Source organism: Macrobrachium nipponense, chromosome 3 (assembly GCF_015104395.2).
Source record: "Macrobrachium nipponense isolate FS-2020 chromosome 3, ASM1510439v2, whole genome shotgun sequence".
Classification (NCBI taxonomy): domain Eukaryota; kingdom Metazoa; phylum Arthropoda; class Malacostraca; order Decapoda; family Palaemonidae; genus Macrobrachium; species Macrobrachium nipponense.
This window is the reverse complement of record NC_087202.1, coordinates 46,945,329-46,965,033: the sequence shown is the minus strand read 5'-3', so window position 1 is coordinate 46,965,033 and position 19,705 is coordinate 46,945,329. Positions and strand designations below refer to the sequence as shown.

At 45.4% G+C, this 19,705-nt stretch overlaps 1 protein-coding gene across 3 annotated transcripts in view; it reads left to right on the top strand.

Annotated features, from left to right (window-relative positions):
- LOC135221740 (uncharacterized) overlaps positions 1–19,705 on the top strand; it is a 201,473-nt gene that overhangs the window by 43,766 nt on the left and 138,002 nt on the right. For all 3 annotated transcript variants that reach the window (XM_064259547.1, XM_064259545.1, XM_064259546.1), the window contains exon 3: positions 11,822–12,050. In XM_064259547.1, the coding sequence (XP_064115617.1) occupies positions 11,822–12,050 (229 nt within the window). The remainder of the gene's footprint in view (positions 1–11,821; positions 12,051–19,705) is intronic.

Genomic DNA, 19,705 nt, shown 5'->3' with positions numbered 1-19,705 from the left:
TCATTCCATCCTTGAACGGAGCGTAGGCAGCTACTCTCCATGGGTTCTCCATAGAGAAAGCTGGCAAAGAGTCATATGGCGGGAGTTGAAGAATCCCAGTGCTTGACGCTGACTGGAGGAGGAACCTGAGATAGCCCAGCTACTCGGTCCTCATTTTCTCTCATCCTGTTAGAGAGATCTTGAATTGACTGGCCAGACTGAGACAGAGTGTTTGACAACTGTGCAAACATCTGCTCGAACCGTGTCCCCAGGGCGGAGACTTGCGAGCCCACCAGCTCGCCCACCTGTTGCATCACCACTGCTGAGAAAGCAGAGGGATCAAAGGTGCTAGGACCTGCTACCCCTACCGGCGTAGCCGGAGTGGAAGCGGTGGGGGCGGGAGAAGGCAGTGGCTCGGCGGGAGCGCGAGCCTTCTCCTTCGAAGCCTTGCTTCTGGAGCTCTTTGGGTGAGAAGAGCTCGGCTTTGCTTTCACCGCATCGGCGTAGGAAGTCGACGACTTCCTAGCCGAAGAAGACGAAGACGACTTCCTAGAAGTTGTCTTGGCCAGAGTCTTCGGTTCTCTCTGTCCCTTCACCTTTGGGGGTACAGAGAGAGCGGGAGAGCGGGGTAGGGATCTCAGATCCCACAAAGCCTTGGAATGAACGCACTAGAAGAGGGACAGGAGAAGATCCAGAAGCACCCAAGGAAAGACCTTGGGCGCCCGACACACCTACCTCAACCAACAAATCCTCCCCCCCTACCGCCATAGGTTCGATGTTAAGGTCCAGGGCAGCGACGTCCGGGACCGACTCCTGGGAGGCTACGACCCCAAAGGATTGCTGGAGGTCTTGCTGGATGGAGGCTATCAGCGGGGCAGCGGACAAGGGGTCAACGTAACCAGTCGACTTGCCCGCGGGGAAGATCTGGACGGCCAGCTTCTTATCCAGAATGTAGGGCTGGCCTTTGGCGGCGTTCTTCCCGAAGCCGCCCACCCACGCTTTCAGGGTGGCGAGGGCGACTTCCCTCACACCGGTAGCCTGAAAGAAAGGCAAGATTAGCTTCCAATGGTGGAACGGGGTTAACAAACTTATGACTAAAAGTTGTTAGTAAAATGATAAGTAAGCCTATAACGGACTTACCCCATCTCCCAGCTGACCGACCAGGTCGTAGCAGATGGCGCAGGCTTCAGGGTGCCAGACGATCATCTCGTTGTAAGACGTGGCACAGGGGGCGTGAGACCTACACTCATCGTGTCCACAGGGGTCGAACAGCGTCGCGTTACACGCTGGGACCTGACAGTTGGTAGCCTGTAAGTGGAAAGATACATGAGTACCAGGTAAACACTTACAGTCTAACAGATGCTCCGCTTGTGCCGGAGCGATAAAGTTAGAATAAACCAGAGCCCCGCCAAAATACGTGTGGTAACCAGGTTGGTTGTTTGCTCTAGGCTATAGCTCCGCTGATGGCGGAGACACAAAAGAGAAACCAACCAGGAGTGGTGGTAAAAGGAAACCACGACGGAAAATGGCGGGGATGGAAATAAATTCAATCATATAATACAATTCATTGTAAAATTAGGGTATATCCTAAAAAAAGTGATAATAAAATAACCTTCCTCCGCCCGTCTACTAGAAGAGTGCGCGGGTAAGAGGCAAGCTCTCTTCCGGTAGCGGGGGAGAGATGAAAGGATATAGTAGGCAAGCAACCGACCACTAGAGGTGCCCACCCCGCTCGCTAGCGGAGCCAGTAACCCATAACCAAAGGTGCCCTGGCTGCGACGGAAGGCTCCTTCCGTATAGCGAGGCAGGTGGCTGAGCAACTGGGGAAGGGGGGGGAAGGTCTCGGTGTAACACGGCGGGAGCGAGAGAGAGGGGGGAGGGATGGCCTACTCCTCCCCGCCACACCAATACCGCATGGAGACTCGGTAACCTCATGAGTGGTCGCCCTATACCCCCCGCTGGGAGGAACCCCTGGCCCGCCTCAGAGAAGTAGTGAGAGAAGGCAACTGAGGTTGTCATGACAACCAAGGGGTCCCCCAGCTCCTCCCTATACCATAAGGGGAGGGCGGGGGAAGGGTAAGGTGCGATGGGACACGTGACCGCAAGAGGCCTAGGCCGCGAGCAACACAACCGTGAGAGGGCCACGTGAACCAGGCTGTACCAATACAAGGAACAAGCACCTAGGCTAGCCTAACACCCTAAATGTAATAAATAATACAATCGAGAAAAGATGGAAAAAGACACTTTTAGTAAAAGAGAAAGAAGCCCAGGAGGAGGCAGACTGTTCCAAGAAACAGAGGCCTACTCGGAGCCAGCGATAGCCGATGAAGAGCAAGAGCCGGGATGCTGGGCCGGAATAACAAAAAATAGCCCTAAATACAACTAAGAGAAATGGTAGGAGGGCTGAACTAGCTAAAACTCGATGTAAAAACAATGAACGTAATAAAGTAAGCCCATAAGTATAAGAAGTCCCAGTATGGAGGACCGGGAATCTTACGAGGCAGCATGGCGCCGCCACGAGACAACCAGGGAACCGTATATGACCTATTAAGAGGAAAATACTGGTACCCGGAAGATAAAAATGTGGTAAAATATTACTTATGAGTTACTTAACTTAGCCGTGGCAATAGCTGAGCGTTCCATGGTAGAATACAGTGGTAAATCCAGAAATAGCACAGCACAAAAATGGCGATTGGCGCTAGCGCTAAAAATTAAGGATGTCCGCTAGGGGCGCTGCTGTCCGTGGCGTCTCTAGTAGTAGTAGTAGAGGCTGCATCGCCCGTTGGTATCAGCTCTCTCTTGGGGGATTCTGATGGGAAGTTCTATTGGTGTTTGTCTCGTGGTAGTGTTCCACACTCGCCCCTATTATCATACCGACACTTCTTTTTAAGAGTGAGCGAGTCAGTTTTACTGACATTTTCTTAATTTTGTTTTTCTCTGGTAATTTTAGGTTAATTTTACCTAGAAAGAATGATATTAAGGATCCTTTCATAGGCCGACACGAGCTGAGCCCAGAAAAATTGCTGCTGTTGCTGGTGTTTCTGGTAAGGCTGGAACCTTTTACCAGACTTCTTTGGTTTCTTACCAGCAGTGGGGGCGGATTCTTGCTTCCTCTTAGATGAAATTCCCCACCTAGCTCTAAGGCTCTGGTTGAGCCTAGCAGCCTCGTGGTGCACTTCATTTACAGCGGATTCTGGGAAGAGATCCGCTCCCCACATGCTAGAAGCCAGGAGTCTATTAGGCTCGTGCCTAATAGTGCACTCCTGCAGAACGTGCTTTCGGCAATTCCTCCTAGCTTGGAAGAAGTCGAAAAGCATCTGTCTGAACCGTCTGAAGCTGGGATTTGGCCAAGATCTTAAACAGCGGTTCTGTAGCATATGAAAGAGCAGCCATTTTCCGTTATTATTAGAGAATTGAGGGACCTGCCAAACCTAGTTCGCGCGTCAAACTCCGCTGAATCAAGGAATCAGGCAGTCTTGGAAGCTTCTCGCCGCCAAACTGGTCCATGGCGCAGTCCGGTTTGAGCTTGCCAAGCGTGAATGTGGCTGGCAAGTTCTCCACAATTCTCCAAAAGCTGGGAAGAGCGGAGAAGTAGACTCCGCCTCCCTTAGCTGAGGCATGGGCTCATCCTTGAGGACTGCCTGAAGAGTCCTCTCTACTATTTTCGTGGCGAACGGAAGAGAAGCCTCTTCTTCCGTCGCAAAAATAGTGAAAGGACTCTTATAGGCCTGGAGCTTAGTGTTTGTGCACTCCCAGTCCTCAAGGCAGTGAACCCATTCCCGTTGGGCATGATCCCTACTGTAGAGAACATCTTCCCTAGAGATCTTGTCTTCCCTAGTAAGAGCCGCTACAGTCAGCCTAGCATAGCCGATGAAAGGCTGCGCCAGACCCGGAGGATAAAACTCGAAGTCCTCAATCCTTCGAGTTCCACACTCCGGGATAGAGATCATCCCATCCTTAAATGGAGCGTAGGCGGCTACTCTCCAAGGGTTTCTCCATAGAGAAAGCTGGCAGAGAGTCGTATGGCGGGAGCTGGAAAATACCAGCACTTGGCCCTGGGGAGACTGGAAGAGGGACCTGAGAGAGCCCAGCCACTCGGTCCTCATTCTCTCTAACCCTGTTAGAGAGATCCTGGATGGATTGGCCTGATTGAGACAGAGTGCTTGACAGTTGTGCAAACATCTGCTCAAATTTCGTCCCCAGGGCGGAGACTTGCGAACCAACCATCTCACCCACCTGTTGCATCACCACTGCTGAGAAAGCAGTGGGATCAAAGGTGCTGGGTCCCGCTCCTCCACCGGCGTTGCCGGAGTGGATGCGGTGGAGGCAGGAGAAGGCACTGGCTCGGCGGGAGCGCGAGCCTTCTCCTTAGAAGTCTTGCTTCTAGACTCTTCGAGTAGAAGAGCTCGGCTTGGCCTTACACCGCGTCAGCGTAAGAAGTCGAAGACTTCCTAAGCCGAAGAAGACGAAGACGACTTCTTAGAAAGTCGTCTTTAGATTAGAGTCTTCGGTTCTTCTCTGGTCCCTTCCACCTTAGGAGGTACAAGAGAGAGGCGTAGGGGAGAGCGGGTAGGGATCTCAGATCCCACAAAGCCTTGGAAAGAGGCGCTCGAAGAAGGGACAGGAGAAGATCCAGGAACACCCAAGGAAAGACCTTGGGCGCCCGACACACCTACCAATCAAACCAAACAAATCCTCTACTCCAACCGCCACGGCTCGATGTTTAGGTCCAGGGCAGCGACGTCCGGGACCGACTCCTTGTGAAGCTACGACCCCGTAAGATTGCTGGAGATCTTGCTGGATGGAGGCTATGAGAGGGGCTGCGGACAAGGGGTCAACGTACCCTGTTGACTTGCCCGCCGGGAAGATCTGGACGGCCAGCTTCTTATCAAGGATGTACGGCTGGCCTTTGGCGGCGTTCTTCCCGAAGCCGCCCACCACGCTTTCAGGGTAGCAAGGGCGACCTCCCTCACACTAGTAGCCTGGAAGAAAGGGCGAGATGAGCTTCTAATGGCGGAACGGGGTTAACAAACTTATGTCTAAGAGTTGTTAGTAAATGATAAAGAAGCCTATAATCGACTTACCCCCTCCACCAGCTGACTGACTAGGTCGTAGCAGATGGCGCAGGCTTTCCGGGTGCCAGACGATCATATCGTTGAATGACGTGGCACAAGGAGCGTGAGACCTGCACTCATCGTGGCCGCAGGGGTCGTACAACGTAGCGTTGCACGCCGGGACCTGACAGTTGGTAGCCTGTAAGTGGAAAAAATACATGGAGTATCAGGAGAACACTTACAGTCTAACAGTTGCTCCGCGCTGGTGCCGGAGCGAGAAAGTTAGATTAAACCAGAGCCCCGCCATAATACGTGTGGTAACAAGGTTGGTTGGTTGTCCCTATGGCTTATGCTTCCGCTGACGGCGGGGACAAAAGATAGAATCCAACCAGGAGTGGTGGTAAAAGGAAACCACGACGAAAAATGGCGGGGATGGTAAGCATATGAATAATAAAATTAAACAACAAATCATCGTAAAAATTAGGGTATATCCTTAAAATAACAATAATATCAAACCTTCCTCCACCCGTCTACTAGAAGAGTGCCCGGGTAAGAAGCAAGCTCCCTTCCGGTAGCGGGGAGAGATATAAGGATAGTAGGCAAGCACCGAACCCTAGTAGTGACCACCCCGCCCGCTGGCGGAGCCAGTAATCTATAACGCCAAAGGTGCCCCGGCTGCGACGGAAGGCTCCGTTCGTTATAGAAAGGGAAGGTGGCCTGAGCAACTGGGGAAGGGCGGGGGGAGGGTCTCGGCGTAACACGGCGGGAGAGAGAGAGGGGGGGGGGTGGCCTACTCCTCCCCGTCTCAACAACTACCCCGCATCGGGAGACACGGGTTACCTATGAAGTGGTCGCCCTATACCCCTGCTGGGAGGACCCCTGGCCACCTCAGAGAGGGAGGGAGGAGGGCAACTGAGGTTGTCATGACAACCAAGGGGTCCCCCAGCCCCTTCCCTATACCTGGTTTTAGGGAGGGAAGGGGAAGGGTAAGGTGCGATGGAACACGTGACCGCAAGTGGCCTAAGCCGCGAGCAACACAACCGTGGGAGGGCCACGTGAACCAGGCTGTACCAAATCATGGAACATGCACCTAGGCTGGCCTAACCACCCTAAAATAGAAAAAATTACATCGTAAAGATGGAAGAGACACTTTTAGTATAAGAAAAAGAAGCCCAGGAGGAGGCAAACTGTTCCGAGGAACAGAAGCCTACTCGGAGCCAGCGAAAGCCGATGAAGAGCAAGAGCCGGGATGCTGGGCTGGAACAATAATAATAGCCCTAAATACCAAACTAAGAGAAATGGTAAGGGGGCTAATCTAGCTAAAACTCGATGTAAAAACGATGAACGTAAAAGGTAAGCCCATAAGTATAAGAAGTCCCAGTATGGAGGACCGGGAATTCTTAACAAGGCAGCATGGCGCCGCCACCCGAGGAAAAACCGGGAAACCGTATATGACCTATTAGAAGGAAAATACTGGTTCCCGGAAGATAAAATTATAGTAAAACATTACTTATGAGGCACTTAACTTAGCCGTTGCGATTGCAGAACGTTCCATATCGAAGAAGATAATAAATCCCGTAAAAGGCACAGCACAGAGAAAAATGCGTCTGTACGCTAGCGCTAAATATTAAGGATGACCGCTAGGGGCGCTGCTGTCCGTGGCGTCCTCTAGTAGTAGTAGTAGCGGCTGCATCGCCCGTTGGTATCAGCTCTCTCTTGTGGGGATTCTGATTGGAAGGTCTAATTGGTGAATGTCTCGTGGTAGTGTTCCCACTCGCCCCTATTACCATACCGACACTTCTTTTTAAGAGTGAGCGAGTCAGTTTTACTGACATTTTCTTAATTTTGTTTTTCTCTGGTAATTTTAGATTAATTTTACCTAGAAAGAATGATATTAAGGATCCTTTCATAGGCCGACACGAGCTGAGCCCAGAAATGTTATTGTTAGTATACAATAAGGTTTTGTACATACTTACCTGGCAGATATATACGATTGATGGCCCGCCCAGCCTCCCCTCAGGAGACCGGTGGAAGGAAAAATTCTGGCTGGAAAGGGAGATTGGTTCTTACAGCCGCCACCCAGCGGCGGGTAAGGTAGATCACCTGACCTACCTGTCGCGTGTGCCGCGAGTTTTGAATTCTGTCGTGACGTCAGAGACGTATAGCTAAGTATATATCTGCCAGGTAAGTATGTACAAAACCTTATTGTATACTAACAATAACATCTTTATGGATTTTCTGAAATTCGCAGCCATGAGGAATGCAGAAATTGATCCCCAGAATATCTCATTCTTGGAATCAGATAAAAGAGAATCTACTCTCCGGCAATATGATTCATCTGTCAAGAAACTAGCAGAGTTCCTTAAGTTGTCAAATTCTCAAGTCATGACAACGAACCTAGCCATAACTTTCTTCAGATCATTGTTTGAGAAAGGCTTAGCAGCAAGCACTATCACTACGACCAAATCAGCTCTTAAAAAGATCTTCCAGTTTGGTTTTAGCATAGACCTTACGGATTCGTACTTTACGTCCATACCAAAAGCTTGTGCTAGATTAAGACCATCAACGAGACCTAAATCAGTCTCTTGGTTCCTAAATGATGTCCTCAAACTGGCCTCGGACATTAACAATGACTCTTGCAATTATATATCCCTCCTGAGGAAAACCCTATTCTTATTAAGTTTAGCCTCCGGAGCTAGAATATCAGAACTGTCAGCTTTATCAAGGGAACCAGGCTCTTATCCCCAGATCGCCATTTTCTTGCCAAAAATGAAGATCCACAGGACAGATGGTCCTCGTGGAAAATCCTACCACTACCTCAAGACATTTCCCTTTGTCCTGTCAACTCATTAAGAGCCTACCTAAGCAGAACAACTCTGAAATCTTCAGGCCCATTGTTCATTAGGAAGGAAGGTGGTACATTATCCCTAAAAGGGATCAGGCAACAAATTTTATACTTCATTAAACAGGCCAATCCAGAGTCCTTTCCTCGGGCCCACGATGTTAGGGCGGTGGCCACATCTATTAATTATTTCCAACACATGAATTTTGACGATCTTAAGAAGTATACAGGCTGGAAATCTCCGACAGTTTTCAAACGGCACTACCTAAAACCCTTAGAAGCCCTCAAATTTCCAGCAGTGGCAGCTGGAAACACAGTTTCTCCTGATTCTTAATTTTTACTATAACTTCTTGTAGCCTTCCCTTCTACCTGCCCCATTGCACCCTTACTTAGTTTAGTCGCCTCCATGTATTGGGTTACCTTGAGTTTGCTTTTGTTCATCATTCTAATTGGATTCAGTTCCATTCTTTTGTATATATCAACTTATATCCTGTCTTTGCCTAACCTGTATTGTTATTGTTTGTTGTTAGGCTAACTAATTTTAAGTTATAACCCGTGTTTTAGGGCTTATACTTCCCTTAGGGTAAGACTGTAATTTTAGTTGATTATTATACTATTAACCTTACAAGTGTTTAACTTTACCTTCTTAATTTATCTGTACTGTTCCTCAAGCTTGGTGTTTAGCATTCTCTGGTACTATTTCACAGGCCGACACAGGTCAAGCCCAGAAAGGGATTTTGACGAAGGAAAAATCTATTTCTGGGCAACGACCTGTGTCGCCCTGTGAAACCCCACCCTGTAGTTAGATTATCCTCACCCAGCTTACCCCAAGCTTGGAGGCTATCTTCAGGAATGACGTCTCAGGCGTCGGAGGCGCTCACGGTAGTAGTAGACCGGGAGCTGTAGCACGGCTCCTCCGTAGTTCGGGGTTTTGTCGAAGGAAGAAGCTAAATGGCAAGGGACCTCTGGTAGTGATTCCACTCGCTCCTTACTATACCGACACTTCTATAAGAAGTGAGCGAGCCATTTATCTTGGCATTATATTGTTTCTTTTTTCTCTAGGATGAATAGCAATATTTATTCCTCAGAAATAGTATCAAAGGAACCATTTCACAGGGTGACACAGGTCGTTGCCCAGAAATAGATTTTTCCTTCGTCAAAATCCCTTTGTTGGGATGATAATTCTCGACAAAATTTTTATATCACTCCACTTTGCACATGTCCTTAATCACTGAAGCAGGCACATTATGTTTGCCTTTTCATTTTTTAATTTCTTAAACCAGCCTCTGCTGACCTTAAATTCACTAACAGCAGCAGTATTGTAGGCATTTTCTTACTGAGATCGACATGCAACATATTTGCCTTTTCATAAATTATCACCTCAAACACTTTGCTACAAGTTCTTTCTTAAATTCTATTGTTTTCTTGCCTTTTTACAGAAGGGCTGCTATGAGTTCTTTTTAAAATTCTATAGTGTTTCTCACCTTTTTTACAGAAGGTCTGACACTTGGAACTTTCCTTGGCCCCAGTTGCACTCGAATGAAAAAGAACAAAAAACAATGAACACAAAGGCAGAATGGATCAAGAAAATTAGATGCTTTGTTTGGGAGCTCAGTATTGGGTCTCACAAGGTGGGCCCTGGAAGGAGCCTTTCTGGGTGTACGAAATCTGAGGATATGTACAAAACCCTGAGTCAAAATTTTGTTGGATAAATTCTATGAAAACAGAATCATACAAAAACCAGGGCATACAAAATCTGAGGTTTGACTACTGTATATCATAAATTCCCTAAATTCCCTCACTTATGATTTGAAATTCAGGCCATGTATGATACCACAAAGCACATTAAAAAATTTTAGATATCATATATTTGAGTGGCATAAGTTTGCTGAGTGAAGTATACTGTATTTAATTGGTGGAATGTACAGACAGTCCCCATTTATCGGCGGGTGTTCTATTCTGATGGCTTGACTGTAAGCAAGAATCACTGATTTTCAGTGCTTAACGGTGCCAATAACTGGTTAATGGCGTCTCTATGAGGTAGTATGTGTCGATGCCAATAACTGGAAATCGGCACATTTTGGCACTGATAATTTGCAGTGCTAAACAAGTCATATAAAACTAGATTGCTGATAAGCGGGGACTGCCTGTACTGTAGGTGATTGACAGATTTGCATCCTCTCACTTGTCAACAATGCTTCAGTTTTCTTTGACCATTGTCCTATGCCAGTGTTTTCTGTCTGTTAGTGCTATTGTATAAGTACACTGTTGATGACTTTTTTGTGTTTTGAGATTATGGTTTTGTTTGCACATGTACTTATATGGATGTTGCTTAAGAAAATGTGAAAGCTGTGTTTAAATAGCATCAGCTGTTTTTGCAAGGGTTTGCTTTGCTGTAGGGACCTTCTATGTGAGGATTGTTCTATATTGTTTCCTTCATAGTGGAAGAGGTGTGGGATAAAATGAAAGAAAGCCAAAAAGCTGATGCCCTTGTTGTCCCATGGTAATTTGCATCTTTTAATTAATATCTATCTCTTTTTGGCTCTTTTGGTGGAGAAAACCTCTACTTTATCTTCTGCTACTTTGTTCATTCTCTACAGTTTTGCCCATTCATGAGCTGTTATCTGTGTTAACGAGTTGTCCCAGGACATCTCCACCTAGGACAGGTGCACAGCCAGTGTTCTTCCACAGTGTGGTGTTTGGCTGTGCACCTGCACCTTGTCTCTGCTCAACCAATTCCAGCAACAATAAGGTTTCCATTAAGAGTCCATGGAGTACCTAAAGACAATCTCACCTCCTGGGGGCATTCCTGGGGATCTGTCATTCTCTGTTGTTTGGGACCACTTAGCTACAGCTAAGGGGTCTTCTGTTGGTCCTCTGACTCTCTGGTTGTTGTGGTGGATCCTGTTGGAGAAAGCCTGCAATTCTTCCCTTCATTTTTGTGTCAAACTTGTTTTCAAAAGGAAAAATGTATTTTCTGTATTGGCTTCCATCTGAGACAGTGATTTCATGCTTTCTATACCTATGAAATACATATGCATATTTCAAAATATCAGTCCATCAGAACTTAAGGAAGTACCTCCACTACGTATGTGGAGGGGGACTATCTACCAGTTCAATGGCTTGTGCCTTGGTGATGGTGGCTGCTTAGGTGTTCATGCAAGTGTTCACCCTATGCCAACTGAGACCAAACTGCATGAGATACACTTTCTGCTCTATCATGACAATTGGCTGGTCAAGGCATCCTCTGAGGTACTGGTCCTCATGGACCAAGATTACCCTCTGTCATTTTGCTATGATCTGGGGATTGTGGTAAACAGGGAGAAGTCAGATCCCCATGCCAATTAGTAGATGAAGTACTTGAGTGTGCTGATTGACACTGTGGCAGCCTGTCACACTCATTCACCCTATCTTCATAACCTGTGTTTTCATTCTTTCACTTGCTGAGGGATAAGATTTGATGTGATTCCACTTGGAAGAGCCTAAAGCATGTTATGACCCTTTTACTACAAATTATTATCCAGTTTATGACTTTTTGCTAGTATAAAAGCCTGTTTCCAAATCAATCAACTTACTATAAGTGCCAACCTTACATCATTCATTTCTTGCAGTTAGTTACAGAGAATGGCTGAATTACCTCAAAAGATCCTATATCTAGGATGCATACATAGCCTGGCTTTTGGGCTCTTCTTTTAGTGTTTTTATGATGGCTACTGGCTGCAGGAAAGGCAGTACATAGTCATCTGACAGATTTGTATTAAAAAATTTAGTTTTTTTAAAACAATCATTGTTTAACATATCAGAGCATATTCACTAGTTTTTCAAGTATATTGATGACTTGGATACACTATACATTTACAATGCTTTAGTACTGTAATTATAATCACTGAATAAAAAACCAAATGAAAATGGTCTTTATCCTGAATTTTTTTTTATTCTCTTCTAGATTACATCTGTGGCTGGTATAGGGAAGACAGTTCAGCAGCTTGTTGATTTTGAGTTATCTGTCATCCAATGTCAAAGAAAAGATGATTTTAATACTGAACCTTTTATTAGTAATAAGAGTGCAGAGTCAGATGAGGATGATGAGAATGATAACATTTTACACGAGACGGACAACAAAGCACAAACCCCTAGGCATGATGTGTGTGCATCGGATATTCTGGTGTCCTTTGGTTTGTATGTGGGGTGAACAATATCATCCCTTTTGTTTCTATCATTATCTTATAGAATTTATTTAACAATCCCTAATTGTTATGTACTTTATATTTGTAACTTCTTTCTAAATGGTTAGTAAAACATTGAGATTTTAAATTGCAGGTCTTATCAGAGTTTTGTAGTACTACATGGCAATAGGTTTGTAAGAGCCAGATTCAGGTTATTGACCTTATTCTGCTGCAAGTGCTGGCAGTGACAGTTGCACAAAGCTTTCCTTTATATTATTTTTTTACTTATTTCATTTTGTAATTCTGGGGAGTTTTAAGGTGGTGTCAATGCTAGAGTACTATAAGGCAAAAATGATCCCTGTAAGGGTGGGACATAATTATTAATACATGTATATTAAGAATCATAGAAATGGGTAAGATGTAACTCAGTGTATTCAGATATCCAATATCGATCATAAAAGGATAAGTCCTTCACATATCTAATATCAGTTGACAAAAGAAAACTAAGTAACAAGGAACTTTCACAATTCAGAAGTTTAACTCAACCACACTAAAGACAAGAACTGAGCCAGTTAGCCACACAGTGCATCAGTCATCGAGCAAGAATGTGCTACTCTTGTGCTGTGACTACTTTTTGAAAAGTTTTTCATTTTTAGTTTTGCTTTTAAAATGGAGGTGACAGGCATAAATTAAGTATTGAATCCACCTTCAGCTTTCAGAAAAACTGATGATTTTGTTTTCTTTAATTGAAAAAGAAGCCTCCAGGCACCTGGTTATTATTATTATTAAAGGGATTTTGACGTAAGGAAAAATCTATTTCTGGGCGATTGGTTCGTGTCGCTGCGCGAAATATCCTTTAATCCATTATTTCTAAGGTAAATGTACTAACACATACCAGAGAATAAATAAAATAAAGAAAAGGTCAGTACTACTGACTCGCTCACCCTCCAAGAGGGTGTCGGTATGAACACTATGGCGAGTGAGACCACTACCACGAACCACTTGCCAATAGAAATCTCCCACTACAAAACCCCCACTAGAGGGGAGCCGACCCACAGAGTGGGCAGCAAGTACTACTACTCCATCCCATGCTGCCGACTGCTGCGCCTCTGGTGGCCATCCTGAAGTTAGCAGACAATCTTGAGCGTTGGGATGGGCAGGGCGGGATTTCGCTGGCGACACGAACCAATCGCCCAGAAATAGATTTTTCCTTACGTCAAAATCCCTTTTCTGGGCTCAGTTCGTGTCGCTGCGCGAAATCGTACCAGAGAAATAGCACAAGATTGTAAAGAACAAAATAAAACAGACAAAAAAGGGTCTCAAATAAAAGATAACATAAAATGAAGAAATATAATTGCTAATAGATATACATATACACAATGATACCGAATAGAAATATTACTTAAAAATTTAACTTAAGGTTAATAATATTTCTTAAATTAACTTAAATTTAACATAATATATACAGGGCTTACATGGAATATGTTGAGCTTAGCATCTGTGTATAGTTAATATGTACAAAGAAATTAAAGCAATTATAATAATAAATTGAATAGAACAAACTTCAACAATAATATAATAAAGGAATGTATATGACTAGTATACAAAACCTGTAACCATTGTAAATAAGATGTGTCACCCTAGCATAAAAATAAGGGGATCACATCAAAGAGATCATTAAATACAATCAATTGTGAGTGACCCTAGCAAAAAAATAAGGGGCACCCACTATACCATCATAAGAGCAGCTAAGACTCAAGGTAAACGTAGATGAACATGGCAGGTATAGACGAACTGTTGGGTGAGATAGGTAGAAAGGAGAACTGGATCTTCTACTAAAGACTAAGCAGAGGCGGGGGAAACTATGTTACCCGCCGCAACTGCTGAAAATTTCAGAGCTTCCAAGGACTTTAAGTAATGACGCTTAATACTGTCGGCGATTTCCATCCAGTATACTTTTTTAAATCATCGAAATTCATGTGTTGGAAATAGTTAATTGAGGTGGCAACTGCCCTGACATCATGTGCTTTAGGGAAGGAATCAGGATTGGCTTGCTTAATAAAGTACAGGATCTGTTGCCTGATGCCTTTAATAGATAAAGTACCACCTTTTTCTCTCTTAAAGAGAGGACCCGATGAGGATGAGGATGTCCTGGACAGAAAGGCTCGTAAGGTCGATACTGGACAAAGAGAAATATCTTGTGGAAGGGGTACAACCTTCCACGGTTCCCACCTCATCAAAGGATCGTCATTCTTTGCTATAAACTACGTTCCGGAGAAAGTAGAACTTCCCCTGTGGGAAGAAATTCAACATGATTCGGATCTCTGGATAATGCCGACAGTTCTGAAATTCTAGCTCCTGAAGCCAAGCTTAATAAAAATAGAGTTTTTCTTAAGAGCATTATAAATGAACATGTCGTATTATCTGTTTCTGAAGCCAGCTTTAGAACATCATTTAAGAACCACGATACTGACGTAGGCCTCACTGAAGGTCTAAGTCTAGCACAAGCCTTGGGAATAGACGAGAAGTAAGAGTCTGTCAAGTCTATGCTGAAACCGAGTTGAAAAATCTTTTTCAAGGCTGACTTGTTTGTCGTAATAGTGCTAGCTGCTAAGCCTTTTTCAAATAAAGATCTGAAAAAGGATATAGCTGAATTGATTGTCATGATTCTAATATCTGATTCTCTCAGGAAGGTTGCTAACTTTTTGACTGCAGCATCATACTGTCTCAAAGTTGAATCTCTTTTATCAGATTCCAAGAAGAGAATATTTGAGGATCAATATTCGCATCTCTTTAGCCGCAAACGTCATGAAGTCCATAAAGTTAGGGTTTTGAGAATTCCTGAGGAAGCGAACACAGTCTTCGTTTGTACTGACTGGGAGAGCCTGGGATTGGGAATTCGAAGAGGCGAAGACCCAGTTCCAGAATGAGAGGGTACCAATTGCTCTTCGGCCAGTCTGGGGCTACTAGAGCCACTTGACCCTTGAACCTCCTGAGTTTGTTCAGTACTTTCAGGAGAAGATTCACTGGAGGAAAGACATAAATCTTCTCCCAGTTGTTCCAGTCTATGGACAGGGCGTCCGTGGCATAGGCCAGAGGGTCCAGGTTGGGGGCCACATAACATGGGAGTTTGTGGTTCGCTTGGGATGCGAATAGATCCACTTGTAGACCTGGAACCCTCCGGAGGATCCATTGGAACGAACTGTTGTCCAGTGACCATTCCGACTCCAGAGGAACTGATCGGGATAGAGCATCTGCTATGACGTTTCTCACTCCAGCTATATGGGTGGAGGAGAGGTGCCAACTGAACTTGTCCGCCAGGGAGAAGATGGCTACCATGACATGATTCAGATGTCGTGACTTGGAGCCTCCCCTGTTTACACAATGGACTACCACTGCGCTGTCTAAAACTAGCTTTATGTGGGAGTTCTTTGGCGGACGTAACCTTTTTAGAGTCAAGAACACTGCCATTGCTTCCAGTACATTTATGTGAAGCTGACGGAACTGGGGTGACCAGGTTCCTTGAACCTTCTTGAACTGAGAATATCCTCCCCAGCCGCTTAATGAAGCGTCCGTGTGGATGGTAATCCCGGAGGAGGAAACTGAAGGGGTACTGATATTGACAGGTTCTTGACTTTTGACCAAGGGCGTAGACGATTCCGCAGAATCTGAGGGACTGATGATAATTTGTCCCTGGACCTGACATTTGCTCGTGAGCGCCAGATTCTGGTTAGGTCTTTCAGTTTGGCTTTCATCAAGATGTTTGTCACTGATGCAAACTGGAGTGAACCCAGAATCCTTTCCTGGGTTCTCCTTGAAGCAAGTTTGTGTCCTAGAAATTGCTTTACTGACTTCGCTATTTCTTTTCTCTTGGCTGATGGAATCGACAGAGTATGGGAGGATAGATTCCATTGAATGCCCAGCCACTGAAAGTTTGACTCCGGAGTGAGTCTCGATTTGGTCCTGTTTATCTTGAACCCTAGATATTCCAGGAACTGGATTACTTTCAGTGTTGCTTTGCGACATTCCTCGACTGTTGGAGCCCAAATTAACCAATCGTCGAGATACGCTACTACCATGATCCCTTGCGATCTTAGTTGTTGGACGACCACTTCCGCCAACTTCGTGAACACCCTGGGTGCTACGTTCAGACCGAAGGGAACTACCTTGAAGGAGAATGCTTGATCTCCTATCTTGAAGCCCAGATAAGGGCGAAAGTGTCTTGCAATAGGGATATGATAGTATGCGTCTGTAAGATCGATAGAGGTGGTGACGGCCCACGGGGAAGTAAGGTCCGCACCTGCGAGATGGTGAGCATCTTGAACTTGTCGCAGGCGAATGGCCAAGTTTAAACGGACAAGTCTAAGATTACCCTTCTTTTTTGTGAGCCTTTCTTTGGAACGCTGAACAAGCGCCCTTGAAACTTTAATCTGTTGACTCTCCGCTATTGCTCCTTTCTGAAGGAGGTCCTCCGCATACTCCGTCAATTCTTTGGATGGAAGTTGAAGGAAAGGTCTGGGTGGGGGCGGATTCGCCACCCAACTCCAACCCAGGCCTTTCGACACAATACTTTGTGCCCATTTGCTGAATCCCCACCGGTGGCGGAAGAGAAACAGCCTCCCTCCTATCTGGAAGTTCTCATTGTTGCTGGTAACCTCCGCGGCCTCCCCGGAAGTGTTTTCCTCTATTAAGGGACCTTCCTGATCCTCTCTGACGAAAGGATCGCTTACCTCTGCCTCCCCTACCCGAGCGGTCATACTGCTGAAAGGCCTGGCCTTCGAACACTTGGTTGAAGGCTGGGGAGACAGCGTAAGAGGTGGAAGGTTGAGGCTGGGGGGAAATCACATAGATAGGCTGTGATTGGGCCTTAGATGGAGAGTTAGCAGGAGTAGAAGACCCAGTGGCGCCCAAGGGAAGCCCTTGGGCGTCCAACGTACTCACCTCGACCAACAGGTCGTCAACACCTACCATTGGTTCAATATTTAGATCCAGTGTCGCGACTTCCGACGAGATGTCCTGGCCTGGTTCAGTCAACGCAAGCGGCGAGCTGCTGCTGAATTGCCGCTATAGTCGGGGCTGCCTCTGCCGGGTCGACGTAACCCGTTGACTTGCCGCCGGGGAAGATCAGGACCGCCAACCTCTTCTCAAGGATGTAGGGCTGTCCCTTGGCGGCGTTCTTGCCAAAACCACCGACCCAAGCCCGCAGGGTTGCCAGGGCGGTGTCTCTAACAGCGGGAGCCTGGAAGAGAGGGTATTTGTTAGCTTTAAGTTTAAACTTAAAATTAAAACTTAAGAATAGGTTTAAACTAAAATTATTAGAGGATGCGAGATCCCATATAAAACAAGCTTAAGTTTAAAATAAGAGATTAAAATTAAACTTAAGGACTATAACCTTGTAGGGATTAGCGAACGGAGTTGGGAATACTTACCCCGTCTAAGAGCTGGCTCACCAGATCGTAGCAAAGAGTGCAGGTCTCGTGAAACCAGACTTGAAGGTTCCCGTGCGAGTCGCGCATGGAGCATGGGATCTGCAGACTTCATGCCCACAGGGGTCCTGGAGCATGCATGCATCCCGGATGCTCACAGTAGTGTCTGTAAGTGAAAAGATACATGAGCATCCTAAAAGATATCACTTACAGGCTAGAGGCTAAAAAGAACTACCGCTGCATGCCGGAGCGCGAAAAAATTTTGGGCATAACCCCTCCCTTACCGCCTGAATAGGCTAGAACCCCGGAGAGATCCGGTGTGAGCAGGCAACGGAGGGATTTGGCTTAAGGTAGCTTAAATTAAACTTACTATAGTTTAAATACTAATACTTAACCTAAAGCCATAGAACGTACCGGAATAAGTCCGGTGCGCGGCGGAGTTCGTGTCGCGATATCAGCGCGACGGGGTGGTTAGTAAAGACCAACTGTACGCCTGCAGTCCGCCCGTCAGGGTGAACTAGCACCTTTCCACGTGGATGCCGGAGCTCCGGTAGATTAAAGAGCACCAGTAAAGCTGGGAAAGGGCGAGAGGGAACGAAACAGACTCGAGCCTAGCAACGGAGCGACGGAGTAACGACGGAGTGGGGGAAGGCCAGTCCCCCCCCTTAGTCATCCGAGCGTGCCGTGAAGCCAGAGAGCGGTCGAGTCCAGTCTGGGTCTGTCCAGCCCCCCTACTCCCTCCGCCTAGGGAGAGAGGGAGGCAGGCACGGGTATATGGAGCGAGCGTGGACAGACCAACCCTCCACCCCCCCGGCACCCTATGGAAGAGCGGGAGGAGGGAAAGGTGACTGGACAGGCGCCTGGCTGCTCCGTGATCACGTGATCACGGACAGCGGTAACATGTAATACAATGACACAATACAGCCTAGGATAAAGCAACCAACTAATCAGAGAGATGCTATAGAGAAGCAACCGAACTGAAGAGCGGAAGCAATAGTGGTGGATACCAATAATATAACCTAGGGCTACGTGAAATGCCAGACGCCGTAGGCTAACCTAAAACATAAATAATCAAAATCACTTAACGTACGGAAAGAAAATAAATCAGTAGGAGAAAAAATCCAGGAGTGTACGACTAACTCGAAAGAAAGTCTACCACTCAAAGCTAGCCGGGGCCGATACTAAGAGCTGTGGCTAGGGTCTGGATGGAAGATGCCTACGCAAGGTGAAGAAGACATGCATGCATGACATAACCCAGTAGGCTGGACCCCTAACATAAAATAGATAACCAATAATAGAGCGTAATGAATAAGGGAAGGTTCTGGGTATGGAAGACCAAGAACGAACCCGCCACGAGGCAGAACCATGCTGCCATGCTTCCGACCTAGAGCCCGTATTTATACCTAAAAAACGGCAAAATACTGACTCAAAGGGCGGAAAAAAAACCAAATAGCAATAACAACTGAATTACTTAACTTAGCTGCTGCGATGGCTGTACGCTCCATGACTAATAAATCCAAGAAAGGGGCACAAAAAACACAGAGCAAAAAAGGGCACGTGTATACGCGGGTTCGCTAAACTGAAAAGGATGGCCACCAGAGGCGCAGCAGTCGCAGCATGGGATGGAGTAGTAGTAGTTGCTGCCCACTCTGTGGTCGGCTCCCCTCTAGTGGGGGTTTTGTAGTGGGAGATTTCTATTGGCAAGTGGTTCGTGGTAGTGGTCTCACTCGCCATTTAGTGTTCATACCGACACCCTCTTGGAGGGTGGAGCGAGTCAGTAGTACTGACCTTTTCTTTATTTTATTTATTCTCTGGTATGTGTTAGTACATTTACCTTAGAAAAATGGATGGATTATATTTCGCGCAGCGACACGAACGAGCCAGAAATAGGGTTTAGTTTTTCCACCTGATGGGTGAAGAATTTCTATATATATATATATATATATATATATATATATATATATATATATATATATATATAAGAATCTATAATATATATATATATATATATATATATATATATATATATATATATATATATATATATATATAAGTATATATATATATATATATATATATATACATATATACGTATACTATATCATATGCTATATATATATAGATATATATATATATATTATATATATATATATATATATATATATAATATATATATATATATATATATATATATATATATATATATACTATACTATATATATATATATATATATATAT